The sequence below is a fragment of the Camelus bactrianus genome, chromosome 15 (genome assembly GCF_048773025.1).
Source record: "Camelus bactrianus isolate YW-2024 breed Bactrian camel chromosome 15, ASM4877302v1, whole genome shotgun sequence".
Lineage (NCBI taxonomy): Eukaryota > Metazoa > Chordata > Mammalia > Artiodactyla > Camelidae > Camelus > Camelus bactrianus.
In genome coordinates, this window is record NC_133553.1 from 52,058,101 (window position 1) to 52,081,426 (window position 23,326).

General features: G+C 33.0%; 1 protein-coding gene across 2 annotated transcripts in view; it reads right to left on the minus strand.

The window, feature by feature from the left end:
* The window catches only part of PSME4 (proteasome activator subunit 4), an 85,298-nt gene that overhangs the window by 36,192 nt on the left and 25,780 nt on the right, over nt 1-23,326 (minus strand). For both annotated transcript variants that reach the window (XM_010951858.3, XM_074341143.1), the window contains 17 exons: nt 22,796-22,840; nt 20,651-20,800; nt 19,335-19,398; nt 18,690-18,764; nt 17,425-17,547; nt 15,219-15,311; nt 14,413-14,678; nt 11,903-12,089; nt 11,039-11,128; nt 10,267-10,331; nt 9,838-9,988; nt 8,088-8,186; nt 7,803-7,872; nt 7,302-7,369; nt 6,469-6,684; nt 5,841-5,998; nt 4,768-4,863 (listed from right to left, as the gene is read on the minus strand). In XM_010951858.3, the coding sequence (XP_010950160.2) occupies nt 4,768-4,863; nt 5,841-5,998; nt 6,469-6,684; nt 7,302-7,369; nt 7,803-7,872; nt 8,088-8,186; nt 9,838-9,988; nt 10,267-10,331; nt 11,039-11,128; nt 11,903-12,089; nt 14,413-14,678; nt 15,219-15,311; nt 17,425-17,547; nt 18,690-18,764; nt 19,335-19,398; nt 20,651-20,800; nt 22,796-22,840 (2,016 nt within the window). The remainder of the gene's footprint in view (nt 1-4,767; nt 4,864-5,840; nt 5,999-6,468; nt 6,685-7,301; nt 7,370-7,802; nt 7,873-8,087; nt 8,187-9,837; nt 9,989-10,266; nt 10,332-11,038; nt 11,129-11,902; nt 12,090-14,412; nt 14,679-15,218; nt 15,312-17,424; nt 17,548-18,689; nt 18,765-19,334; nt 19,399-20,650; nt 20,801-22,795; nt 22,841-23,326) is intronic.

Sequence of the window (23,326 nt, forward strand, 5' to 3'; positions counted from 1 at the left end):
AACTGCTCTTGTAACTTTTAGTTATATACATAATCGTAGCCGAATAGACTTTAAAAGTGCTATCAACAATTACAGATATGCATTCTGACTAAAAACTATAGTAGCAATATATGTATAATTTGAATCAAATACCACCCCCCCAAACACAAGTGAAATTCATTCTACTCATTGACTGGTTCATTTTATAAACGGCAATATAAAAATAAAATTCTGACAAATAATTTCAACACAACATATTATAAATAACACCATGTATACAATAATAAAGTAAACCAGCTTCATAGCAACTAGATAGTACCACCAAGCCACCTCACTTATAACAAAATGTGTTCAATATCTGTATCACTAAGGGAAAAAAAAAAGAGCCTTGTAAGTTTTCTACAATGTTATTCGTACCACTAGATGGCAACTTTCTTTAGATTTGGTTAGAGTAGAACTGAAAATAATCACTGTTGGGAAAGGATGGTGAAAAAGGAAGAAATGACCCATATCATAAAAACAAAATATACAATATAAATCAAATATGCAAATGAAGGCTAGGTGAATTGTCATGGAACAACTGCAAACAGTAATTCTTCCTGTCTCTATAAGTGAAAGAATACCCTATCCTTCCCCAAAATCCCTCCTGTCCCAAATGAAAACAAACATAAAAAAGTGTAAAAACCAAGCCACTAACAGATTTTTTTTTCCCTTCAAGGTTATAAGCGTTTCACAACAGACAACTGGCCTATTTCTATGTTCTGTTATTCAGTTCAATCCTGGGCATGAGTGACAGCTATAAACACAAAGGAAAGGCTGCCTCTTACTCTACTGTGTGAACAAAAGGTTGCCAAGTAAAGAGAATCTTATATGCGAGGTTTAAAATTAACTCGGAGCATAAGAACTATTTCATGTCTGACACACAAGCTTTTAAAAATCAATGAAAACAGTCAGAAGGTGAAATAAGGAGAAAACAGGGTTACTCACCGTGGAGTAGTTACTGTTTCCTTTTCTGTGTGCAGCTCCCCCAGCAGAGCTGGGTAGTTTCCTGGAGGTGCCAAGAGAGGTTAGCTAGCCCTGCCCCTCATCGCATAACAACACATCCTTTCACATATTAAAGAAATGGTCTCAACTCTTAGACCTTAAGTATGATTTTTTTTTTTTTTGAGTGAAAAGTTAGTAAAAGCTGAGATCCTAAGAATGATTTAACTAAGAATGACTTAACAGATCTATCAGAGGAAAGGGGGCACAAAGTAAAGAAGAAATATTTGAGATGAAAAATGATGACTCCTCTACCTTGAGTAACCCTGTTTTTATAGATGTTAGTTTTTTGCATCCTATGGTAGCTGGTTAGACCTAAAAGATTCTAAAGAATGGACTGCAAAAGGAGAAATTAATGACGATTTGAGGATTAAAGGCAAGTGTCCAAAATTCCTATATGACCCTAGAAAGACATAACCCAACTTCCACATCTATAAAGGCAGAACTATGAGTATAAATTATACCACAAATATTTCTATGAAATCATTAACTAAAGGTTCCAAGAGCAAAATAGAGAGGTTCCATTTTAAGATTAATTCAGTAACCTTGATATCTGACAAAAGTATTAAAATTTCAAATTGAACTAAACTAAAAAAAAAAATGTACCCTTAACTACCCTCATGGGACCTTATTTCACCCATCCTTTGAAACAGTAAAATTTATAGACTACAAGGTATTTAGTAACCTTACAGAGCTTAAGGTCGAAAAGTACAATGTCGATAACCATTACATATATAATTTATACTTAGGACTATCAACTCATCTCACTTAAGCTTTTAATTTTTTTGTTAGTCTCTAATCACATAGCACAGAAAATTGTTTCTCACATTTGGTAGCCATTTGCCTGAACAGTGATTTCTGAGACTATCCCATACACTCTATTAGGGACAAAGATCTTCTTTCAGGAAAATTCAGAACTAAACTAAGCTCCTGGTTTTTTTATTGCGGTAATTTTCCAGAAGACCAATACTATTCATACACGTGTAAGGCAAACTTATTAATGAGAGTGATTTGACAAAAAAAAAATTAAAGTAGCTAGAATGTTTTACCTGAGATTTATATAAGAAAAATATGTTTAAATTAAAAAAAAAAAAAACTGAGTTGCTATGTGCTTCCAAAAACTGGTCTGGTATTTCAGAAAATGCATAATGTCCCATAATCCCACAGCCAAATTGTTATTGACGAGAGTGACTTCCTTAGACATCTTAGGCACTACACTAAAGCACTGGTCACAGTTTATCCTTTTCTCCCCAACTTGGTACATTTTACTCTATCTCCTTTGGGGTAATTAATTTCCAAGGTAAAGAGTTCTTTTTGTCTACTACTACTAGTTTCATGTTGACCTGTTACTGATAATCTCCAAGAATTATGCTCCAGATCTTTCTTCCCACTAGGCAGTATGATTCAATATCACGGAACAATGGCACCATCAACTGAAATTATGATTAGTTTTTCAAATCAATTTACATTTAGATTTTAATGATTATTGACCTATATGAGAGTAAGCATTTTAGAAATTTAAAAGGCTAACTTTATTTTATGATACTTTGGTGAGAACCAATTTACCATCTGCAAAAAAAGTTGAAATGTTATAAAAGAAAATAAATGTAAAAAATCACGCATTGCCAAAATAACTGAAAATTTTAGATGAAGGTGATACAAGTTAGAAATTGGTTTTGAAAGAAAGGATTCAACAAAGAATTATTTAAAAGCCCAGGGAAGACTTTATAAACTCCCTCTTTTGACAATTCAAAGGCAAAGGGCTGCTCATGCATCTCTAACTCTGCTTTGTATAATCATTACTCTGCATAGGTGCATATTACTAAAGTACCCTCAAGTTGTGTATTACACAATGATTAAAACAATTGGAGTTCTCATTGTTTTGTATTTTATTTCATTATTATATACTATCAAATATACAAGAAAAATTTTATATTTATAATTTAAAATATATCAAAATATATAAACAAAATTATATTAAACATAATTTTGTATTATTTCATTGTTTCATTATATTAAAATTTTGACTCTAAGTGAAAATTCTAAAACACAACACTTTTAAGTCTAAATTATCTTTACTTTTCAACTTTTCTGGAAAAAACCTACAAAGGGATACTCAGGTCAATTTTATATCTCATAATGTATAGTAATGAAGGCTATCAATCTGCTTATTTACTGGCATTCATAAAGTTTTTATAGTATTGTATTCTTTTCCTTATTGAAAGTGCATTTCATTATATACAAACATAATGGGCTTTATAATATCCAAATATATTGAACTTTTGTCTTAATGCACATTTATTTCAAAGGATAAAGACTTTGCTTCAATTCACTATCATAGTGCACATGGCTACATGCTGAAAGCCACAAAAACCTGTAAGCCTCCTGAGCTGATCTTTCAGTGTTGTATCCTAATCATGATTCAATACTAAAAAGTCATCTAATTATATACATGGAAAATAGATGATTTTGCTCTTAAATAAATTACTGGATTAAAGGACTACACTTCTCGACATGTTCCAGCAAAACCAAGTTTACAGATATAATAAATGTGTTACGTGTGGAATAGTGTTTTAACATGCTGTAAGAGTTAAGGTCTTAATATATTACATTCTGTTAAAGATCATTAGGAAAATCAAAACCATTTCTGTAGGTCTCTCATTTTTAAATATTGCTTAAAATCTCTCTCGATAAAAGTGAATTTTGGTAAAATTGTTCTTATACCAAACTACAAAACTGACGAAAAACAAAAGTTTCTTCAAAGATTTCAGCAACTTCCTAAGTAAACTTACAACAGATCTCCTCACCTGAAATGACCCTTTTTCTCCCTCTTAAATCTAATGAGCAATCAAAAGTTCAATTCCTGGTAACAGCTTTTAGAGTTAAGTAAGTAGCAGTTATTAAAAAAAGTATGACTCCAAACAACTGATTATGCAAAATATGGGAAAGACAAGCAAGCCACATTAAAAACCACTCCTTGAAGCTTTTTAAGATTTTTGTTGCGAAATCAACAAATAATTCTCCCTTTTGTGTTTTCTGAGGGGGCAAGGGTTATTACTCATTTTTATGTGATTTTCATTAACCTGCTCAGGAATGAGATGTTGATGCTGAGAGAAAATGATCTAAGATAGTACACTGAAACTAGCATCTATCTACTAATAACTGATCTAAAGTTACAAACTGCTAACTTCATTTAAACCCAATTTTGTTTTCAACTTAAATGGTAGCACTGACAGTGGACTAAATCAAGACATTTATTCAAAATACTAATACTGTGAAATACACTTAAATTCATAAAAGCAACTTGGTGGATCTAAAAAGTTCAAAATTATAATGAGTTACACTGAATAAATTTTTATTAAAATATACCTCAGGTTATTTGCTATAAAATCCTTAACACTGACTTCAGACCAAAAACGTGGTTTTCTTACTTTTTAAAAAGAAGAATATTTAATTAATTAACTCAGTAAACTAACAGATGAACTTAATATCTCTAAGCTAACTTTTTAAAACTAATTAATACTGAGAATTATTTTATCCTGGTACCTTATAAAAATCTGAATAAAGCCTCAAAGTTTATAGACCTAAACTGGGTCTCAGGGATTTTTGGCCTAATAATGACAAGAAGTTAAAGTGATACAGAAACAACATCAAAAACAAAACCAGTGACTCATTATGTGACTAAGTCTTAAAATATATGCCAAATGGCAAAATAGCAAAATATGTAAAGTAGTTATTTTTACTTACAAGTTAGTAACTGGCTCTCCTTTCAATGGAGGTAGGAGGTTTCCTGAGCCAATTAAACAGTTGTGTACTATAGTCAGACTCTGCAGAACGTCATCTCTAGAAAAAAATACAAATCATTTGCATACTTTAGAAGATTCCAAATCCCCATTTAACAAAAAGCCTTCTACAGTCTAAGATGAAGTACAACTTTATCAAGTGGAGATATACAAAATTAAGGCAAAGAAATGACCAATGTCTTCAATTTACCCACTTAGTAGTACAATGTCATTAAACAGGCATTTACTGATAATATTAAACCTGCTCACATTTAAACAGACTCTAAATAATCACAATTAACAACTGACTGCCCTTTGTGAAACATTTCTAAATTTAATCACCTGTTTACCCAAAGATCACTACCAGTAACCAAAGGGAAACAGCATCACACAAGATCTTCCAGTATAGTCCATCTTTCAAAAGGGACTAGCTAAGCATTCACTCCAAAAAGGCAGTTCAGGGTGCCATTTGGTCAACATAAGTCAATCATATTTCTTCCTCCTTCAAACCCATTCCTACTGGATTCGCTTCTTAAAATTTCCTGGGTTTTTTTGGGCACACGGTAATTTTCTTACCATTATTTAGGAACTTTCATAGATTGAAACTATGAAAGTCTAATGGTCTCAAATAATTGTTTTCTGTTAAAGCTCTTTGGAAGAGACAAAGAATAATCTTACAGCTATTTTTCTGAGTGGCATTAATGTCAATTATGAAAAGAAACAAGCCAATAAAATCTAAGGTGAACTTTGAAAAACAGGCATTTCCTTTCAAAGGAGGTATATTTACACACATTTCCCAAAAGATACACAAGTGGAACTGCTAAGTAGAAGAGATTAAACTGAAAAAAAAAAAAAAGTTTTTCTATTTAAAATGTTTAAACACATGACAAAATTTCTGTTATACACTATATTAAATGGTTTTCTAATTACACTTATGGCAGGTATTCAAACCACACACTGAAAATGAGACGGAAAGACACAAGAAGAATTTTTTAGTATGCAACCATATAACATTAATTGATTACAAAAAAAACTAACCTAGACATTTCAAGTTCTCCATCCCCACAACGCTGGAGTTTGATGAGCTCAGGCTGAAGAAAAGAGTCCAACAGATAGAAGGCAAAAGCCACTTCTTCAGAAGAAGGAACATGCCACTGGATTCCCAGATTCCACAAGTCCCCTGGTTTACCCCAGTCCTAGAACACAGCATTTGTTCAGCAAGTTGAAAACTTAAAAACAGTACATGCGTAATTTAAAAAGTAGCAAATAATGCACAAAAAAAGAACAGCATGAAAACATTAAATTATTCCTTCATTATCACTCCTGAAAAAGGTCTTCCTGAAGTCACTCAAATGAGTTTATTATAATAACAATAAATGTATGTGGTTACTCCCCACCCCAAACTATATGAAACTATGCAGGTGAGATATGGCACACACTAGATAAGTCATTTCACATACAAACAGAAAAGAAGAAAACGACAGTGAGCTGCAGTGCTACACGGCACTTCCCAAGTTCAAAACATTTCAGTAACAGTTTTAATGATCTACGTTAAAAATAAAGAAGCAACATCTTTACACACAAGGGAGAAAAAAACCCCACACTTTGAATCCCTTAGAAAAATAACCCAACCACGTGGGAATCCTAAATTATTGAAAATGCTTGCCTTGATAGGAAAGTATTCTGAAGGAGGCTTGTCAAAGCCGCCTGGCACACTGCAGTATTCTGTAGGGTAGATAAGTGTGGTAGAACGAAGGAGGTGATGCAAAAGGTTACAAGACAGAGTGTAACCCTGCTTACAGGTTAAATGTAGGGTTCTTTGGAGAATCTTTACAAGCTGCTCCCTATAAAGAAGCAACTTCTTCCCATCCACTCGAGTAATCTGAAAAGAAGAAAACAATTGAAGATACTGTGGTTAAAAGATCGAATTAATCATTAAAGTCAATGCCTGGCCACTAAAGTAGCCTAAAGTAATAACAGTGTTTCTTAAAATAACTTAAATTCATTTCAGAATTGCCATTTTAATTATATTCTAACAGTTAATTTTTTTGAGTTCAAACCACATTTCCTAAGTTTAGGCTGTCATGGGCCAGAGTAACATCCTTTCAAAGACAAAACTTACTTAGTTGGGTTTCTCTGTTCTTTGGTTCCTGAACTAACCCATAAGGGAGATGCAAGTCTGATTGATGGCCAAACTTAGAATGTACAGGGAGGAGAAAAATAGCCAAATCTGATAAACTTTTCAATTAATGAGTTACACACATTAGAATTAATCAGTAACAAGTCAAGTTGCGTGTTGTGCATGAAGTGGTGAACAATTACCACACACCTTTGATAACAAGAAAATATCATCTGACTTTTTGCAGCCATATCAAGAAATTTTTATAACTTATATGACTTTTCATGTTTTAAAGTCTATTTCTCAAAAAACAGGATAAATCCTCAAAGCAAGTCAACATTTTCATAGTACTATTTTCTTACTCCAAAGATTTACAATACCTCAGACAAAAGTTGAAGATTCCAGAGTAACTCCTTGTCTAGCTCTTCATCATTTAATACATCATCATCTAAAAATGGCAAAATAGTATCAGGAGAAAAAAAATGAATCCAACTAAATGCATCATTTAAAAATATTTGTATCTAATAATTCTAATAGCTGGGAAAAGTATCTTTTAGAAAGACTTTTCATTCCTTCTTCATTAAACTGGACTTGGTAGAGAGGAAGTAGAAACTCAATTTTCAAGAAAAATAAACACATCACCCAGGAGACCTGGCCCTACGTATCTCACAAAATAAGTGATATTTTTGATGGCAGCCTCTGACCGGCTCCTGTATGTATGAAGACATTAATTTAATGAAGTAAACTTTCTTAAAGATACCTGTCAACCTGGATGATACTTTGTTAAAATCTGTTAAGATCTGTTTTTACCAACAGAGTCTAGAAACCACGGAAAAACTTTTCTAAAATTATACATACAGAATAATAACCTTAAAACTTACTCATTGTAAGCTGAGTTATAACACTGCAGCAGTGGGGAACGAATAGTTTCAAAGATTCCTCTGGGCAGCACTGAAAACACATTTGTATAAATAAGTTTTTTGAAAGGCACAAATATTTAACAGTCACAAAGTATACACTAGCACTATTTTCAGTGGCAAGTAAGGGCAATAAGCAGCTACTGAAAGAAATGAGTATTTTAAGTATAAAAAGCATGCCTAAAGTGATTAATCATAAACCTGATGGTTATTGATTCATTAATTCAGCAGTCAAAAAACCCAACTCACCTTTACAGCAGCACGGCACATGTCTGCCACCATGCGGCCTGCTACTCTTGTTTCAAATATATGTGAAATAGAAAAGTTAAAAACCTTCTGAAGGGCCACCTGTTAAAAGACATGTAAGAAATGAAAATGTCCTAATCAGTATTTTTAAGACAATTAAACGTCTTATGAAAGAAAATGATATTCAGACTATACTAAAAGTAACCAAGTAGGAAAATTTTAACCATATGAATGTATAAGGATTTGCTTAAAACGTTACATTCAGTCTGCAAACAACCTTTGCACGAGACCCTAAAGTGAACAGAACATTTGAGGCACAAGATTTTGTTTCTACAGAAATGTTAAACACAAAATTAGAGCTGCCGGAAGCAAGTGCAATTTAATTATCTTATTGGCTAATTCAATAAAACAAAGGGAATTTGGGGGAATATCTAATATTCAGTTTGTCATTCTGACAACTGTCAACTATAAATATTTCTCTCTCCTCTAAAAGACTTGAAGCATTCTATTTAATTTTACAATCAATTTACAGAATTTTAACTTAATTGCTGAATGAAAGAATGCACTCTAAATGTGAATTAACAATGCTGAAAATTATAAACTCCTTTCAAAAGATTTTGATAAAATAAATTATTTGTATTAACTTCTTTATACTAACATAATCTTAGTAAATATTTCATGCAGCTGTAAAGCAGTTTTGCTTTTAACCAGGATAAATATATTGAACAATGATAATCTCAGATGAAGACAGAAGAAACAGAAACTGAAATAGAGTGGTAAAATAGAAAAATGGAGATAAAGACCACACTGTATTTAACAGGTATTAACCAACACTGAATAAGCAGATGCTTACAGAATGCCTTATGAGGACAAACTATTTCTCATTCATCAGTTTGCCAGATTTTTACATTTAGGATTTAATTTCTATCATAAGACAGCATGAACAACTTTTAAAACTTTCCTCCCAAATAGTATTTAACTGTAAATTTAAAAAATACAGTCAGTTCCTGTTATTTGTAGGAGTTATGTTCTATAGGTCACTGTGAGCACTGAATCAGCAACTAATATTGAACCACCATTCCTAGGGGAAATACAGGATTAAGTTCCCTTAAGCCTCCAGTTGTATTTTCATCAACTGATGGATATATAATCTTGTTTTATATATGTTTCTGTATAAAAACAACTTATTTAATATTATTGTTGATTCACTAACTTTGAACTCGTAGCTAACAGCACTGTAATGTCTGAACGAAGCTCACCTAAAACATGTTATTTTCTTCATTGGGCCCACCACAATTCTCTTACTCTTAAAACATTAGAGAGTGCTTTAGCATTATTCCTGAGGATCATTTTAAACAGCAAAATTACTAAAAAATACAAAAATGTGAAAGGCCTGGTACTAAACAGATGAAAACAGGACACTCGTTTACAGTATGAGAAGTGGAACAAGACAGAACGTCACCTTATTTGACCTCAGCTGAACACAACTCAAATTTTTGCCACTTTTTTAAGTGTGCACAAAAACGATGAGAGTACCAATTCTGAGGTTACAAATAAATTTTAGCAAGTAGGTGACTTTGCAAATACAGAATCTGCAAATAATGAGGATCAACTCTGGGTCTTTTTCAAATTTTAGTATGGCAAGAAAGGATAGCATGATATGTACACTTAAAGTAACTTAAAGTTCAATTTTTAAAACAGCAAATAAAACTACTAGATTGGAATATAATTTTTTGCAGCAACGCACTCTTACCATAAATATTTCTTTGGAACATTGTGTGAGGATTGTACTGAACGTAGAAGACAGACCTAATTCGACCAAACTCTCCAAGTGAGTCATTTTCTCAGTTTCTGTCTCTTCTCTTGTTTGCTCCAAAGTGCTACTTTCTATAAGTCCAAAGCATCTAAACAACCCAAAGAAAGTAAAATTTCAGCAATTAAAAACTGGCTAAACATTTTCTGATGATGATTAGATAAATATCTATTGTCATGACTGTTCAAGTGATAGATACTTAATTTGTCCACAGCTCAAAAATCAACTGGCCTTTTCTAACTTCAGAAGCACCGATCTTAGGTAGCAGTTAAATGCAGGTTGCAATGCAGAGAGAGACTAACGTTGCTGCAACGTGACAGTCATTTTTTTGAATGTCAGATACAGGGCAGGTCTAGGGTACTTGCTCACCTGTCCATAAACTGTAAGACGAAATCCTCAAATTCAGCTGTGGCTGAACAAAGTTCTCGTTCCACCTGTAACATGTCAATGTGGAGAAAAATTAAAAATAGTCTTTCATTTTTTTCTCAACCAAAACTCAGTTATAATCTACAAAATACAGCTAACACTACATTATCATATTGAGCACTGTGAGAAATAGCACTATAAACCCGTATCAATTTAGAATAACTCATCTACCACTTTCCAGGAACCAAAATAAGAAGTAATTAATGTATTCTGTAAGGGCCAAAGTCAGGCAGCCATTTTTATTACCAATTTTCAAACAGTTTACTAACAGTTTTCAAACTGCTGGTGTATACAGCAAGCAGTGATATGATTGCAGTAAAGAAAATAGTTCTTAAAAAAATACCAGAGAGTAATGAAAATTTGTGTTAGTTGCCAAACCCCAAAAGATTTATTCCTAACGTAAGATGGAAAAACAAAATGCCACTACTTCTGCTTAAAAAAACATTCAAAAGTGAAAAAAAAATACTGAAATACACCTCAACATGTCAGTTATTTACAAAAATAGCCTATTTCTGACCCACCTCCTTTGGTGTGTGCTCTGCAGATTATCTTACCAATGATGACCCGGCTCTCCATTTATGTCATTCTAGTCACCAAATAGTAATTTAAATTTGTTAGCATCTCTCAAAGTTGCATTTAAACTATCAAATATTACTAAGCATATACCATAAGAACTCAGTTAACCAATCCTTTTACAACCAGAAAGCATCCTTACTTCTGTGAGGTTATCTCTTTCTTGCAGTACGGATGAACAATCTACTAAAGGCACCAGAGTGGAAAATGTTGCTATAAACTGGAATGTGATCTGTAGAAAGATGAAAAGATTTAAAATTAATTTATATAATTCTAGTAAAATTATAAGTATACATTAAGCTACAATAAAGGACCCAAATAAATTATCCTGAGGGAAGATCCACAACAGCCTTTCTGGAAGTTTTTTGCTTATAATTGAACATTTTAAGGTCCCTCACTATTAATTAGCTGTTACTTGAGTAATGAAGTTTTACTAAACTGTATTTCCATATAGTTATTTATTAGGTTTAAGCACAAAGTTCTCCGACCTCTTATCACTGAGAAGTTACTTTGCCTCCCACTGAAAATAGAACATTTAACTAAAGGTAAATAGAAATGCTAACACAGAAGCTAAAGGCCAGGGAAGAGGGAAGGTAAACAATGCTTAAGTCAGGCGAAGACGTGTGTGTAAGTGGGATCTGGCATTTTAGACCCATTAATTTTTATTATGCTCCTTGTCACCAGTGTAGATGAAGGGAAGTGCAAATGATCAGATGCTATGATTTTTAATGCCTTTGCCTAAGGAAAACAGCAAATATACAATGAGCTGTAAAACATCGTAGTATCATACATGAATACAGGTTACAGCAAGTTACTTATGAAGGAAGATGTTACATAGATCAACTAACCATCCACAGATCTAACTTGGGCACCTATAGATATAACTCTTACCATTAATACATTTTACACTGTACTATATTCTAAAGAATATTTGAAGAAAAATTAACAAGATGTCCATTTACACAATTTTAACTTAGATACAAAGCAGAACCATAAATATGCTCACCATGCATTTACTAAAGTCATTTGGATCCACCCCAGGCAATGCTCTCATCAACAGAGGTAGCATGTGTGTGGGACCTTCAGGAAACCATTTGCCACCTGATACCAAACTGCGGGCTACTCCAATTACACAACTTAAAGTAGCTGTGAGCTGGTGAGGTTCTGTTAAAGTCTCTAGTGCAGGGTATGTTCTACAGTTTGAAAACAGAGTATTAAGAAATTTCCATCACAGGTAAACATATATAATACATTAAATATACTAAATTCATAAGTTGCATTTTAGATTAAAGGTTCACAGTTAACAGAATATTTTGAGTTGACTATTATTTGCTCTTAAAGTTAACCAAATGACACAAATAAAGGAAAGGTAAATGTTTCCCCAATCCCCTGCCATCCCACCACTTTTCTCCATGCAAACTCCACAGTGAAAAATAAACTGGTAAACTGTGCATTATTTCAACCATCTTAATCCATTTCCACATTCCAGCAGAACTACACCTAATTTAATGGTCAGTAATTTTGGGAATTCAGGAATAACAAGTTACAACTACTCCACCCCTCCCTTTCACAGGAAAAACAATCTTACTAAAATGCTGAAATGTCTATTTTATACTTTTTTAAAGCTTGTACTTCAAACTTAGAAATCAGCTATCATAAGCATAAACGAATACTCCTGACACTAGAGTGAATACATTAGGGGGAACAAGACAAATGCAATCTTTGATCACTAATTAAGTATTTAAGAGCCAAGAACATTAACTCTATGACCTAATGATTTAGCTTTTGAGAATCTATCCTAAAGGGGAAACAAATCTAAAATGCTGTCATTTAAAATTCCTCTTATATAGAAAAGGTAAATTTTAAGAAAAATTCCATTAAAAGTAGACAAAAGGAGGATTTATAACTAGCTTTTTAAAATAACCAAATGTATGTTTATTTTAAAAGATGAATAAAACAAACCAAACTCTCTAACAGAGGTTGTCTTCAGGAGACACAAAACTGCCTAAAATTTTTCCTCCACATTCTTACTTTTTAAAAGATGTTTGCTTTCATAGAAGAAGAAAAAAAATTCAAAAAAATAATTGTACTCATGCCACTTCTAAACAGGATAAATCACAACTGAAAGGGTCTCAAAACACTGTCACTGCATTGTCAATTTGTCAATTAAATATTCATTTTGGCCAAGCAACCAACCACTCAATATGTTGATATTAAATTTGTTGAAAAAGTGAGAACTAAAGAAAAACATGAGCGATAATTTTATTTGTATTCAGAAGCCTTGTTACTTCTACTAAAAATTTATCTTCTCAATATTCATAATTCTTCAGCTGCAAAACACTGAAATAAGGCAAAACAAGAGGAAATAAAGAAACACGAAAACTTCTCAAAGTTTATAATTTTAATTATGCAAACATTTGAAGTCCCTCCTTAGAGGCAAGTCTCTTCTCTTCAAGGAACATCAAGGGACCTGCCACTGACTACCAGCTTCTGCTATCACACAGAGGCCAGGTAGCAAAGAACACTGCAGGCTGAAGACAGAGCAGAAGCTGTCTAACTTCTCCATTCCATTTCCTACTTAAGTTACATGTGCTGGAAGTTTCAGGGCCCCAAGACGTGTACACACAAAGAGCAAGGGGGAGGTCGGGAAAGCAAGGTACAATTTACATATTTAAGCAAAGAGGGTAGGGCAAGTTAGCACAAGCAACTCAAATTTACCAATAACAGAGCCCCATTTCAGCAAAGATCTTTAACAGGATATGCTTCCCCAAGTAAATGTCACCAATTTTCCTGTCTCAACAGTGAGTCAGAACACAGGCCGTCATCTACATTCTGCCAGTTAGGACCCTGGACAAATCTAAAGAGCTTTATGAAACTCAAATTCTTAGATCCTTCTGGTTTCCAAAAACCAACTTTTTTCTTCTACTTTTGACAAAGACATCTAGAGAGGACTCACAAAGCTTAAGTTCAGGCAGCAGAGGAGTAACAGAAAGCTTAAGCAATCTGCTCTTGAGTGGCTAGGCAAATGGAAAACTATTTTTGTTACTATTTCAACATTCAAAACAAAATGAAGGCAGTAAAACCTACACTGTGGAAATACACACAAGATTATACAATGTATGAAAATAATTGATAACCAAAGTTTCTCTGCTACCACTGATCAAAGAAATTAACAGAAATCCAAAATCACTTTCACCGCTGTGTTCTCAATATTGTGACACTCAAAAAAAAAAAAAAAAAAAAAGCCAGAGCTTTATGAGCAAAACCTTGAGTAACTAAAATGCGCAAATAATTCAAAATACTTATTTTACCCTTTTCACGTCAGTATTCTTGTCCCTCCAATAAACCTTTATAAAGTTACCAATAATTAGGTTAAAATGTCTAGGAACAGGAATAAGCACTGAGATAGCAAAACAGAAGACACAAAGAAGAAAACCAAGCAGAAGAGCAAAGAGATAACCAGAATAAACGTAGCCTCGGCTGAGGCTTCAGTGGAACACGCAAAGCTGCACTTACCTTTCAAGTACAGGGGGTATTACCATCTCAGGTCTCATGAGTGCAAGGTTCTGCAGAGCCTGGGCTGCTTCTAAACTACCAGTTTTGCTAAACATAGCCAAGAGGACAGGTTGAATAATGCATTGTACAAAGTCTGTAACATCTTGATCAGTCAGCTTATGGCTATCAGGCACAGGAGTTAACCAAGAAGGCTTCTTGTATCTTTCACGATGTAATCTTCTAACAACACTGTTTGGCAACCGCTGAAGTAGTTTCATTAACTTGTTCTGGGGACACAGAAGCAGAAGGTCCTAGGTAGGTTCTGTTTCCCACAGAGATACTCAAGGTTCCTCTCTAACCTCTCAAGCAAAGATTTTTAAAATAACAGCTCGTCTAATCTTATTACAAAGGCTTGAATAGCCTAACTAGATAGAATAAAATATTCTTATCAATTAATCGTTGATAATAATTAATAACATGTTTCAAATTTCAGTTTTAATTTCTAGTATCATATGAATCTTCCATTACATGAAAAGCCATTTTAACCAAGCAACTTAAAAACTATTAACAAAAACTAACACAATAAAATTGAAAAAATGATCCCATGCTTTTGTGCCATTTTGTCACGAGTCATCACACTAGTATTATCTTTATTTCTGTATGTTCTGTGAACACTGTAATTTAATGTGAACTTAATCACTGACATAGGTCAAAGCTTATATAAGAAGGACAGAAAATATATCATAGGTTATGCAATAGGGAACAGTTACATGTGACCATATTTTTTAAAACGCCAAACCCTAAGAGTGAAAAATGAACATACTCACCAGCCAGCGGCCATTATTTGAAGGATGGTAAAAAGACGTGATGCTGTTAAACAATCCAGCCAAGTGTTTTTGCACTAGCTTACTTGGTCCACCCTGTGCAAAAATTGGGGGAGGGGAGGCAAAAATATCAGTATCCAAATTATACCGTGAAATCGAGGGGTTAACATGCCCAAGTCTACATATAAATCTCTAACATTGTCCGCATTCATCCTGCTGGCAAAAATCAATTCTATCTCTAAATAAAAGTCAAAATCCATTCTCAGATGAACTTCATAAAAATCAATTCAAGACACTCTACTGAACAAAGGGAAACTTACTGAACCAACTTAGAAAATGGAAAAGATATCTTTCAATTTAGAGTAACAGTATCGTTTACTCTCCAAAGTTAACCAACTTGTCACTAAGATTGTCATCTTAAAATAACCAAGAGTGGTAACATCAAGCATATAAAAATCACTCCTTAAATGAGTCAAGAAGTCAGTTTTTCATTGCAGGAAATAAAGAGGTAAGAGTTACATAAATGGATTCAAGTATTTTGTTAATTACTTCTAAATGTTTTGAATGATTATGATATTTGACCATATTTTGACACAAGAGAAAAAAATCTTTTTTCTTAACCTATAACAAAAACACAAAACAACCACCCAAACAACAATATAACCTGGAAGGGAGGAAGGCATGAGGAAAAAAGCCAGCATTCACCTTATCAAGTTGAACAACCCTGGGAATAAAGGACTATAACTTGGCCTTGAAACCTATCTGTCTCAAGATGATCTTTCAATAAACGGTATAGATTCATGGTGTATGCAAATGTCAAATCACAATGTAGTATATTTAAAACTAACATAGTAATATTGGTCAACTCTATTTTAAATAAAAAAAAACAAACAACTGCACAGACCTAAGGTATATTATCAAATTAATTGGGAACACGTCTTTCTGCTGAAATGAAATCCATGTTCGCATCCCAATTTAGACCATAATTCTAGACCCAAATACCGACAAAATTCTAACATAATTAGCACTGTAGATTTATTATATTAAATATTCATATTTTAACACAACATGAAGCTGCCAACAAGAAAAACTGTGAGAAAAAGCAGCAACATTAACTAAACAAGGCTGATGCCAATCACTAATTTTGTGGCTCCTAAAACACAAGTTCTAGCTCATTGCTTATGTAAGATCATAAATATCCAGATGTTTTTGCTCTTATTGAATATCAGAAAGAAAATGGAATTTTCCCTATTTAATAACGAAATAGCAAAAACAAGAGGAGCTTGAATTTTTTTTCTTTTAATTTATAATGACATTTAAGAGCTAAGCTTCTCACATTCTGTCTTTCTCACAGAAACAACCAAGCAAAAATATAACCAAGGAGAAAATAGCAAACACAGAACAGTATCACAGATCAAGTGCAGAATTATTCAAAAAGGAGATAACAGTAGAAGCAATATGAATGACAATCCAGAAAATTATAGTATAAAGTCATTCTAATACTCTTATTTGAAAGATGACATTGAAATCCAAGTATGCAGATATATCTTTACTTTCCTTCAAGGATGTCAGTAAAATAATTCTTCATACTTCTCCCTTCACTAAGATTACTTCATCAATAAGCCTTGTGTTCAGTGTAATGTTTTATGTGAGCACTGACAATAAATGCATTAATACGGAGCATATGCAGAACCCTGAGTTCAAATCCCACCTTGATCATTTTCAATTATCAATCTGACTTGGGAAAGTCCTTTTATCTGTGACCCTGGTTCATGGTCTATAAAACTATTACAGACATTCTGAATCTCTTAAAACTCTAAATCCCAGACTCCTTTTTAAAAAATTAAAGTATAATTAATCTATGGTATAACTGTGTCCAGGTGTACAACATAGCAATCTGGTATTTCTATACATTACAAAATGATCACAGTAATCAAAACTCTGAACTTTTTTTGACTCTTATTTTTAAGGTCCATTGGTTAAGGAGACTTATAAATGGTCCTTTATGACTACATTCTATATAGTAGTATGAATGTAGTTTATGTAGTATGACTACTACATAAACATAAGCTTACTACATCAGAAAATATCCAAGAATCAAGTGGCCAACTAAGCCATTAATCTAGACTTAAGCAATTCTGCTGAACTTTTATATGGTTAACACAAAATTTAGATGAACTATACAAAACAAACAGAATGCATTACAAACCATCATGGCAGTGATCCATATTACAGCATGTCCTATATCATAAGCATTTGTCAAAAATCTTGGGACTAACACTTGACTGCTTCCCACTGGTAGGTTCAAGCTTCTCAGAATTCTTGTAAATATCTTTAAAAAGAAAAGAAAAAAATTAATAAATATTTACATATATCAAATAGCTCTTTCATATATTAGTGTTATTGGATGTATTCTCACTTTATTAGTTTTTAAGCAAAATGACATACTGCTTGTAATCTGCTTTATTCATTAAAAATTACATTTAAGTATCTGTATGAGGTCACAGGCATGTGGTTATGAAGCATTCATATCCATGTACCCAAAAACAGACAGATGAGACATAGGCAAACTTAAAATGGCAAAATGTAGATAACTGCAGTTAAATGTGAAATATTTTGACTCCTTTCTCTCTAAATGCATATCAAGCTATTTTTCCTATGTTCTTATTTCAATCCAAGAATGCACAAAACACAAATATCTTCTAACCAACTACTTTCCCTCTCAAAATTTTAGCAGTGACTTGATTTTTCCGTGTAAGAATTTACATTTTAATCTGTCATTAAATAATTGCATTTTAATACAATTAGATTTATATTTCAAATCTGTCATTACATGTCAGATATGAAGGCTAACGGTGGGGGAAATCTACTTCTCCTCCTTATTTCTCTTGGCCAGCAACAAAGGAAGACAGCACAAGCAAAGGCCATCAGAGCATCTGCCTTCTGCTGCTCCCTAGCCCTGCTCTACTGTCCACGTGTGCATCAGAACCACCTCTGGATGCCCTACAGTGGCCCTCCAGAGGTTCCACAAGTGATTCTACCACAAGTGAAACCATACGGAAGATGCACTGCATCTAGAGACATTCTCCAAGCTCTGTTTACTCCAGAAAAGTATACACTGTGATCTAAAAAGTGGGGAACACTCTAGAAGAGCAATCAGATACACAAAAGTTGTTGAAAGGGAAGAATGTATGATACCCTGAATAACATTCTTAGCATCTTCTAAGACACTCACTCTGAAACTTATACTTCATATCCTGCGAAGGTAAGACAAAAATCATGCATTTATGATAGCTTGATATGACTCAATTACTTTTTGAAAATAAATGGTCCATCCTTATAAATTACATGTTTTTACTAACGGTCAAAAAGTATTTTATGCAGTGCTATAAATTAAGCATACAAAACACATTTCTCCTTAAAGACGTAAAGATGATGTCAGTGCTGTTGTGTATGTTCAAATGTTCTTATTACCTTTGGTACATACGGATCCCAATCTATGTACCCTATATTATCTGTAGCCAACCGAGCAAAGAGATTTACTAGTTGCTGAAAGTAAACAAACAAACAAAAAAGAGTTAAGTAAGCACTTTGCTGTTTTTAAAGCATCATAGTCCCATTCTATCCATTTTTTCTTTTCAGAACAATCACTATTGGCACAAATGAATTTAGTATTTGATTTATGACCCAGTTTGTTTAAACCTCAAATTTATGTTCTGATTCTTGCCGCTCATTTAAAATCAATTGCAGTTGAAATGCTCATTAAAAAGGGCAATGACAAACCATCATCCACAATGCAAACAGAGTAAGAAGTTTTAATCAAACACACGTTGAAAACATCCACCAGAAGTCCAGCACCATGGGAATGAGGGTACAAAAGGAAACAAACAGGGACTTACTCTTCATGCATTTCACAGTACACGCATATACAACCAGACATTAATAAAAAACCAAAATAAAGAAATGTCTACTTCTCTTAGAATACAGCAAATAAAATTTTTAAAAACTGATGACAACATTGTTAACAGCCAATTCTAAGGAACTGAAGTGACTTAATCAAATGATCTGACATATTTATTTTCAAACTAAAAAGTATAGAAGAAAAAATGGGATACTCACCCCCTCCCACTGTGGGAGATTTTGTACTGAAACCCAAAGGCCAATTAATTCATCAAACCAAAGTCTGAAGGAGAAAAATGTTATGAATAGCAAGTGATTTATAGAAAGTGGTTCAAAGTCAGGTATCCTTTGTATTTTTTAATCTATTCTTACTGATAACTACACAATCTAGAAAAAAAACAATACTGAAAGTTACAAACAACAGAACGAGGGGCTACTTCTGTCCTTTCCAATTTATTTATGCTAAAAAGAATCATCTCACCAAATTTCTACTTCATTGGTAAATAACTGTCCACCCTTATATAACACTGCTTTCTGAGTTTCTCCTTCCTCTCTCCGCCTTTCTCCTTTAATGTTTTCCTGTTACTGCCTGTTCCTCCCTTACTTTCTTTTCTTTAATAGGCCAATTAGTAATTATGCCATTAACTAGCACTACAGTAAATGTTCCATAAAAGAAATGAGCCACAAAGTGTTAGGAGCAATTATAGTGAGGGAAACTATTTCAAATAAAAGAAATAGAAGAAAATACAGGGGCAAGAAAATGTTTGATTATTATTAACCAATCTTCACAAATATCAAAGAAATCTTAAAAGATTTTAATTAAAATTTCACAAATATATAGCTAGATACAAAATTTCTAATTTGACAGAAATAAAGGATTTGGCACCTCACTATAGGAAACATGCTGGGGGCTGGGTGACTAAGCACGAACCCGCAATATATTCATAATTACTATTATCCTTCCGTCTGTTTCATACCTTCTACTTTTTTTTTTAACAAAAGTACAACATAAGTATTTTTCATTCTAGGATTTATTATATACCTACAATCATCTGAGGAAAAATTAGTTCTTAAAAACGGTGCACACTAGAATAAAAAATAAATTAAAAAAGACTCAAGAAAAACTACACATGATTAAGAGTTAAAACCAAGTTTTAGAAAAACACTTTTCCTTTCTCTCTGTGCAATTTTAACATTTTTATCACAGTCTATTTATTGACATTTTCAACTCTTTTTTGCATTTATTATCCTTCCCTGTTTCTTAATTAAAGCCTTCACTTACTTGGCTTAACATACAAGCATTATTCTCTTTATATGCAATATTATGTTTAACAGTTTTAGCCTTCAACACTTCAAGAATAATAAACATAATGGTGGAGTTAGTCAATTTTTTGTTACTTATTATTGCTTTACTAGTTTGCATACACACACACACACACACACACACACACACACATATATAGACAGACACATATACACACACATCTGTATTCCCTGCTGTATTCTAGAATTTGTCAAGATATGTATATACTTACTTAAAACCTTTATGATGAAGTTCTGGAGGAAGGGAGGTAGGAAGAAATATTTCAAAATAAGTGATGGCCTTTTGCATTGTTACATCAAAAGGGCACATTAAAGGCCGCCATTCTTCTAGCATCTCAGCTGTGGCATCTGCTGGAAAATATCTAATAAAAAAGAAGGTTTTCATGTATCTGATCATTGGCTAAAAGCTCCACATCGTCATAATATGGCTGACAAAAAAGGGGAGAAGGGGAATGGACTTCCTAAGACACGTCACACACTAAAAATGTCAAGTTAGCCTACAAGAAACACATTTTTACAACTCTAAAATAAGTAGCCTGTCATACTTAAGAAAAGGTAAATTTTTTTCTTGTCTATGGACTTGGAAAAACGTTATAAAGTTGATAAACCGCAGATAAAATACAAAGTCACTCAAGTCATCTAGAAATGTAAACATGATTGAAGTTTCTTCCTGTGTGCTGTGTAACAGTAGTAGAAAAAAAAATCTTGCCATACGGAATCTAGTCTAATAAAGAAATGGATAATCAGGGAAGTAAGAAAGAGAACAACAGCCCAAGACTCTCTAGTCACCTTGGGAACAAACTATTTACCCTCGACAGGCCGCAGAGACCTCTGAGACAGACACAAGAGAGGACTGGACTAGATGATCTGGTTCTACAGGCTGTCACATTATAAAATTCTAGGAAATGGGCAAGAATATTCCTGGGACACAGAAAATTTTAAAAAAGTAAAATCTGAAGCATGCAGACATACACAAAACAAAGGTAAATAGATAAAGAGGACCCATGTATAATTATCAAACACCCACTAAGGGGGTTAAAATAACAAAAAGCACATGAAAACCTTTGATTTGGGTATTTCAAAAAAGTTAGGAAACCTTTTCAATTTCATGCATAGGTTTGGCCTACACATCGTATTTTTATCTTATTATATCTTTATATATCTATGTTATGAGAACCACACTTCATTCTGTCACCTGAAAAATAAAATTACATTTCTAGTAATACTTCTGTCAAGTTCATCAAGGATTTATGTACCAGATTATTGTGCAACAAGTTAAAATTAAAAAAAAAAAAAAAAGCAGAACATATTCTGCCTTCAAAGATCTCATACATCAATTACCCTTCCTAATTTTTCAGATTCAACTGTCAACTTCCTGATTTTTCAGAGTCAGAATCCAAAATAAAAGCTTGGGCATTCTATGAATTTCCTAAAACCTAAAATCCAGTAGGCACCTCATTGATGATGACTCACATTAGATCTTAAGCCTCTTAAAAAGGAAATTTTATATATTGAAAATACATTTGCCCAAGACTGAGCAGTATAGTAGGTCAGCAGTAAATAGCTGATCTCTAAAATAATTTTAACTCATATTACAAGCATACGGTAAATATATGAATTTCCATTCAACAGAATTCACTGCATCCATAGCAGAGTAAGTAGTCTTAGAACAGCCTGATAAACAAAAATGAAAAACAGTTCAAGTCCCCAGGACTAGACTTTAATTAAAAATAAGCTATGTCCACATTTACCTTTAAACATCAGAATATGGTTTTTTAAAGTCAAATATTCTACTGAGAGAGAAAAATACTAGGAAAAAATTTACAAGACACTTCCTTGTTATTTTTCATTTTAATACAATACCTACAACACTTATTTTGGGAAATATTTTTGATCTGAGTAATCATACTCTAATCATAATCATAGAATAAAAACAAATATATGTATGTTCATGTATGGCTGAAGCATTATGCTGTACATCAGAAACTGACACAACATTGTAAATTGACTATACTTCAATAAAAATTTATATACAAAAAATGTTTAATTTTAAAAATAATCATAGGAAATCTAATCATAATCATAGGAAAACGTTTCAAATAAAGATGATTATGGATAAATTGACCTTCTTACTTTATAATGGGGGACTGACACCCACACCACTTGAAAATTTCTAAATTTATAAATGAAATCTGAAAAGTTCAGTTCAAGGGTTGGAAATGATATTTTGTGCCCAGTGACTAACATCACCATGTCAGAAACTATTTATATCTTTAATTTCCTCTTCAAAGCATACTAAAGATGGGGAAAGGCACAAAGAAACAGTAAGAGGCTTTATAAATTGAGGAGCTACTTACGGTCGGCAGCTTTTCACGAGTGTTTTGAGAACATTTTCTACAGAACTAGGGAGGAAAAGCCATTTGATAAATTAGGTTGGTATATTTTAAGAACAGATCTAATTCAATTAAAAATTATCTCTAAGATAAGCTCATACACTTAGATATTATCTGTGTACATGCAATAACTAACACTTCTCTTTCATATACACAAAACTGTAAGGATTAACTACCTAAACCATAATCTGTTCTTTCCTTTGCCCTCATTTTGCTTACTCTATGCTATGAACTAACAGGAAGGAAACTGGAAAAGGGGCAAATGATTTTCAATCTTTACAAAGTGGACAGCAATGACCATACTTATAACACCTCAAGAATTAAGTTCAGTGGCTTAAAACTTCAAATACTAATTTTAAATTTTTATTATTAAAGTGCTGTTACTCTAAACACAAACAGTAGACAAAGTCTGGTGTGCTTCTATCAGCAACTGCCAGAAACAATTATCAAAGTAAGCAACAGCTACCTTTTTTGACCAGCTAGTTAAAAGTTAGT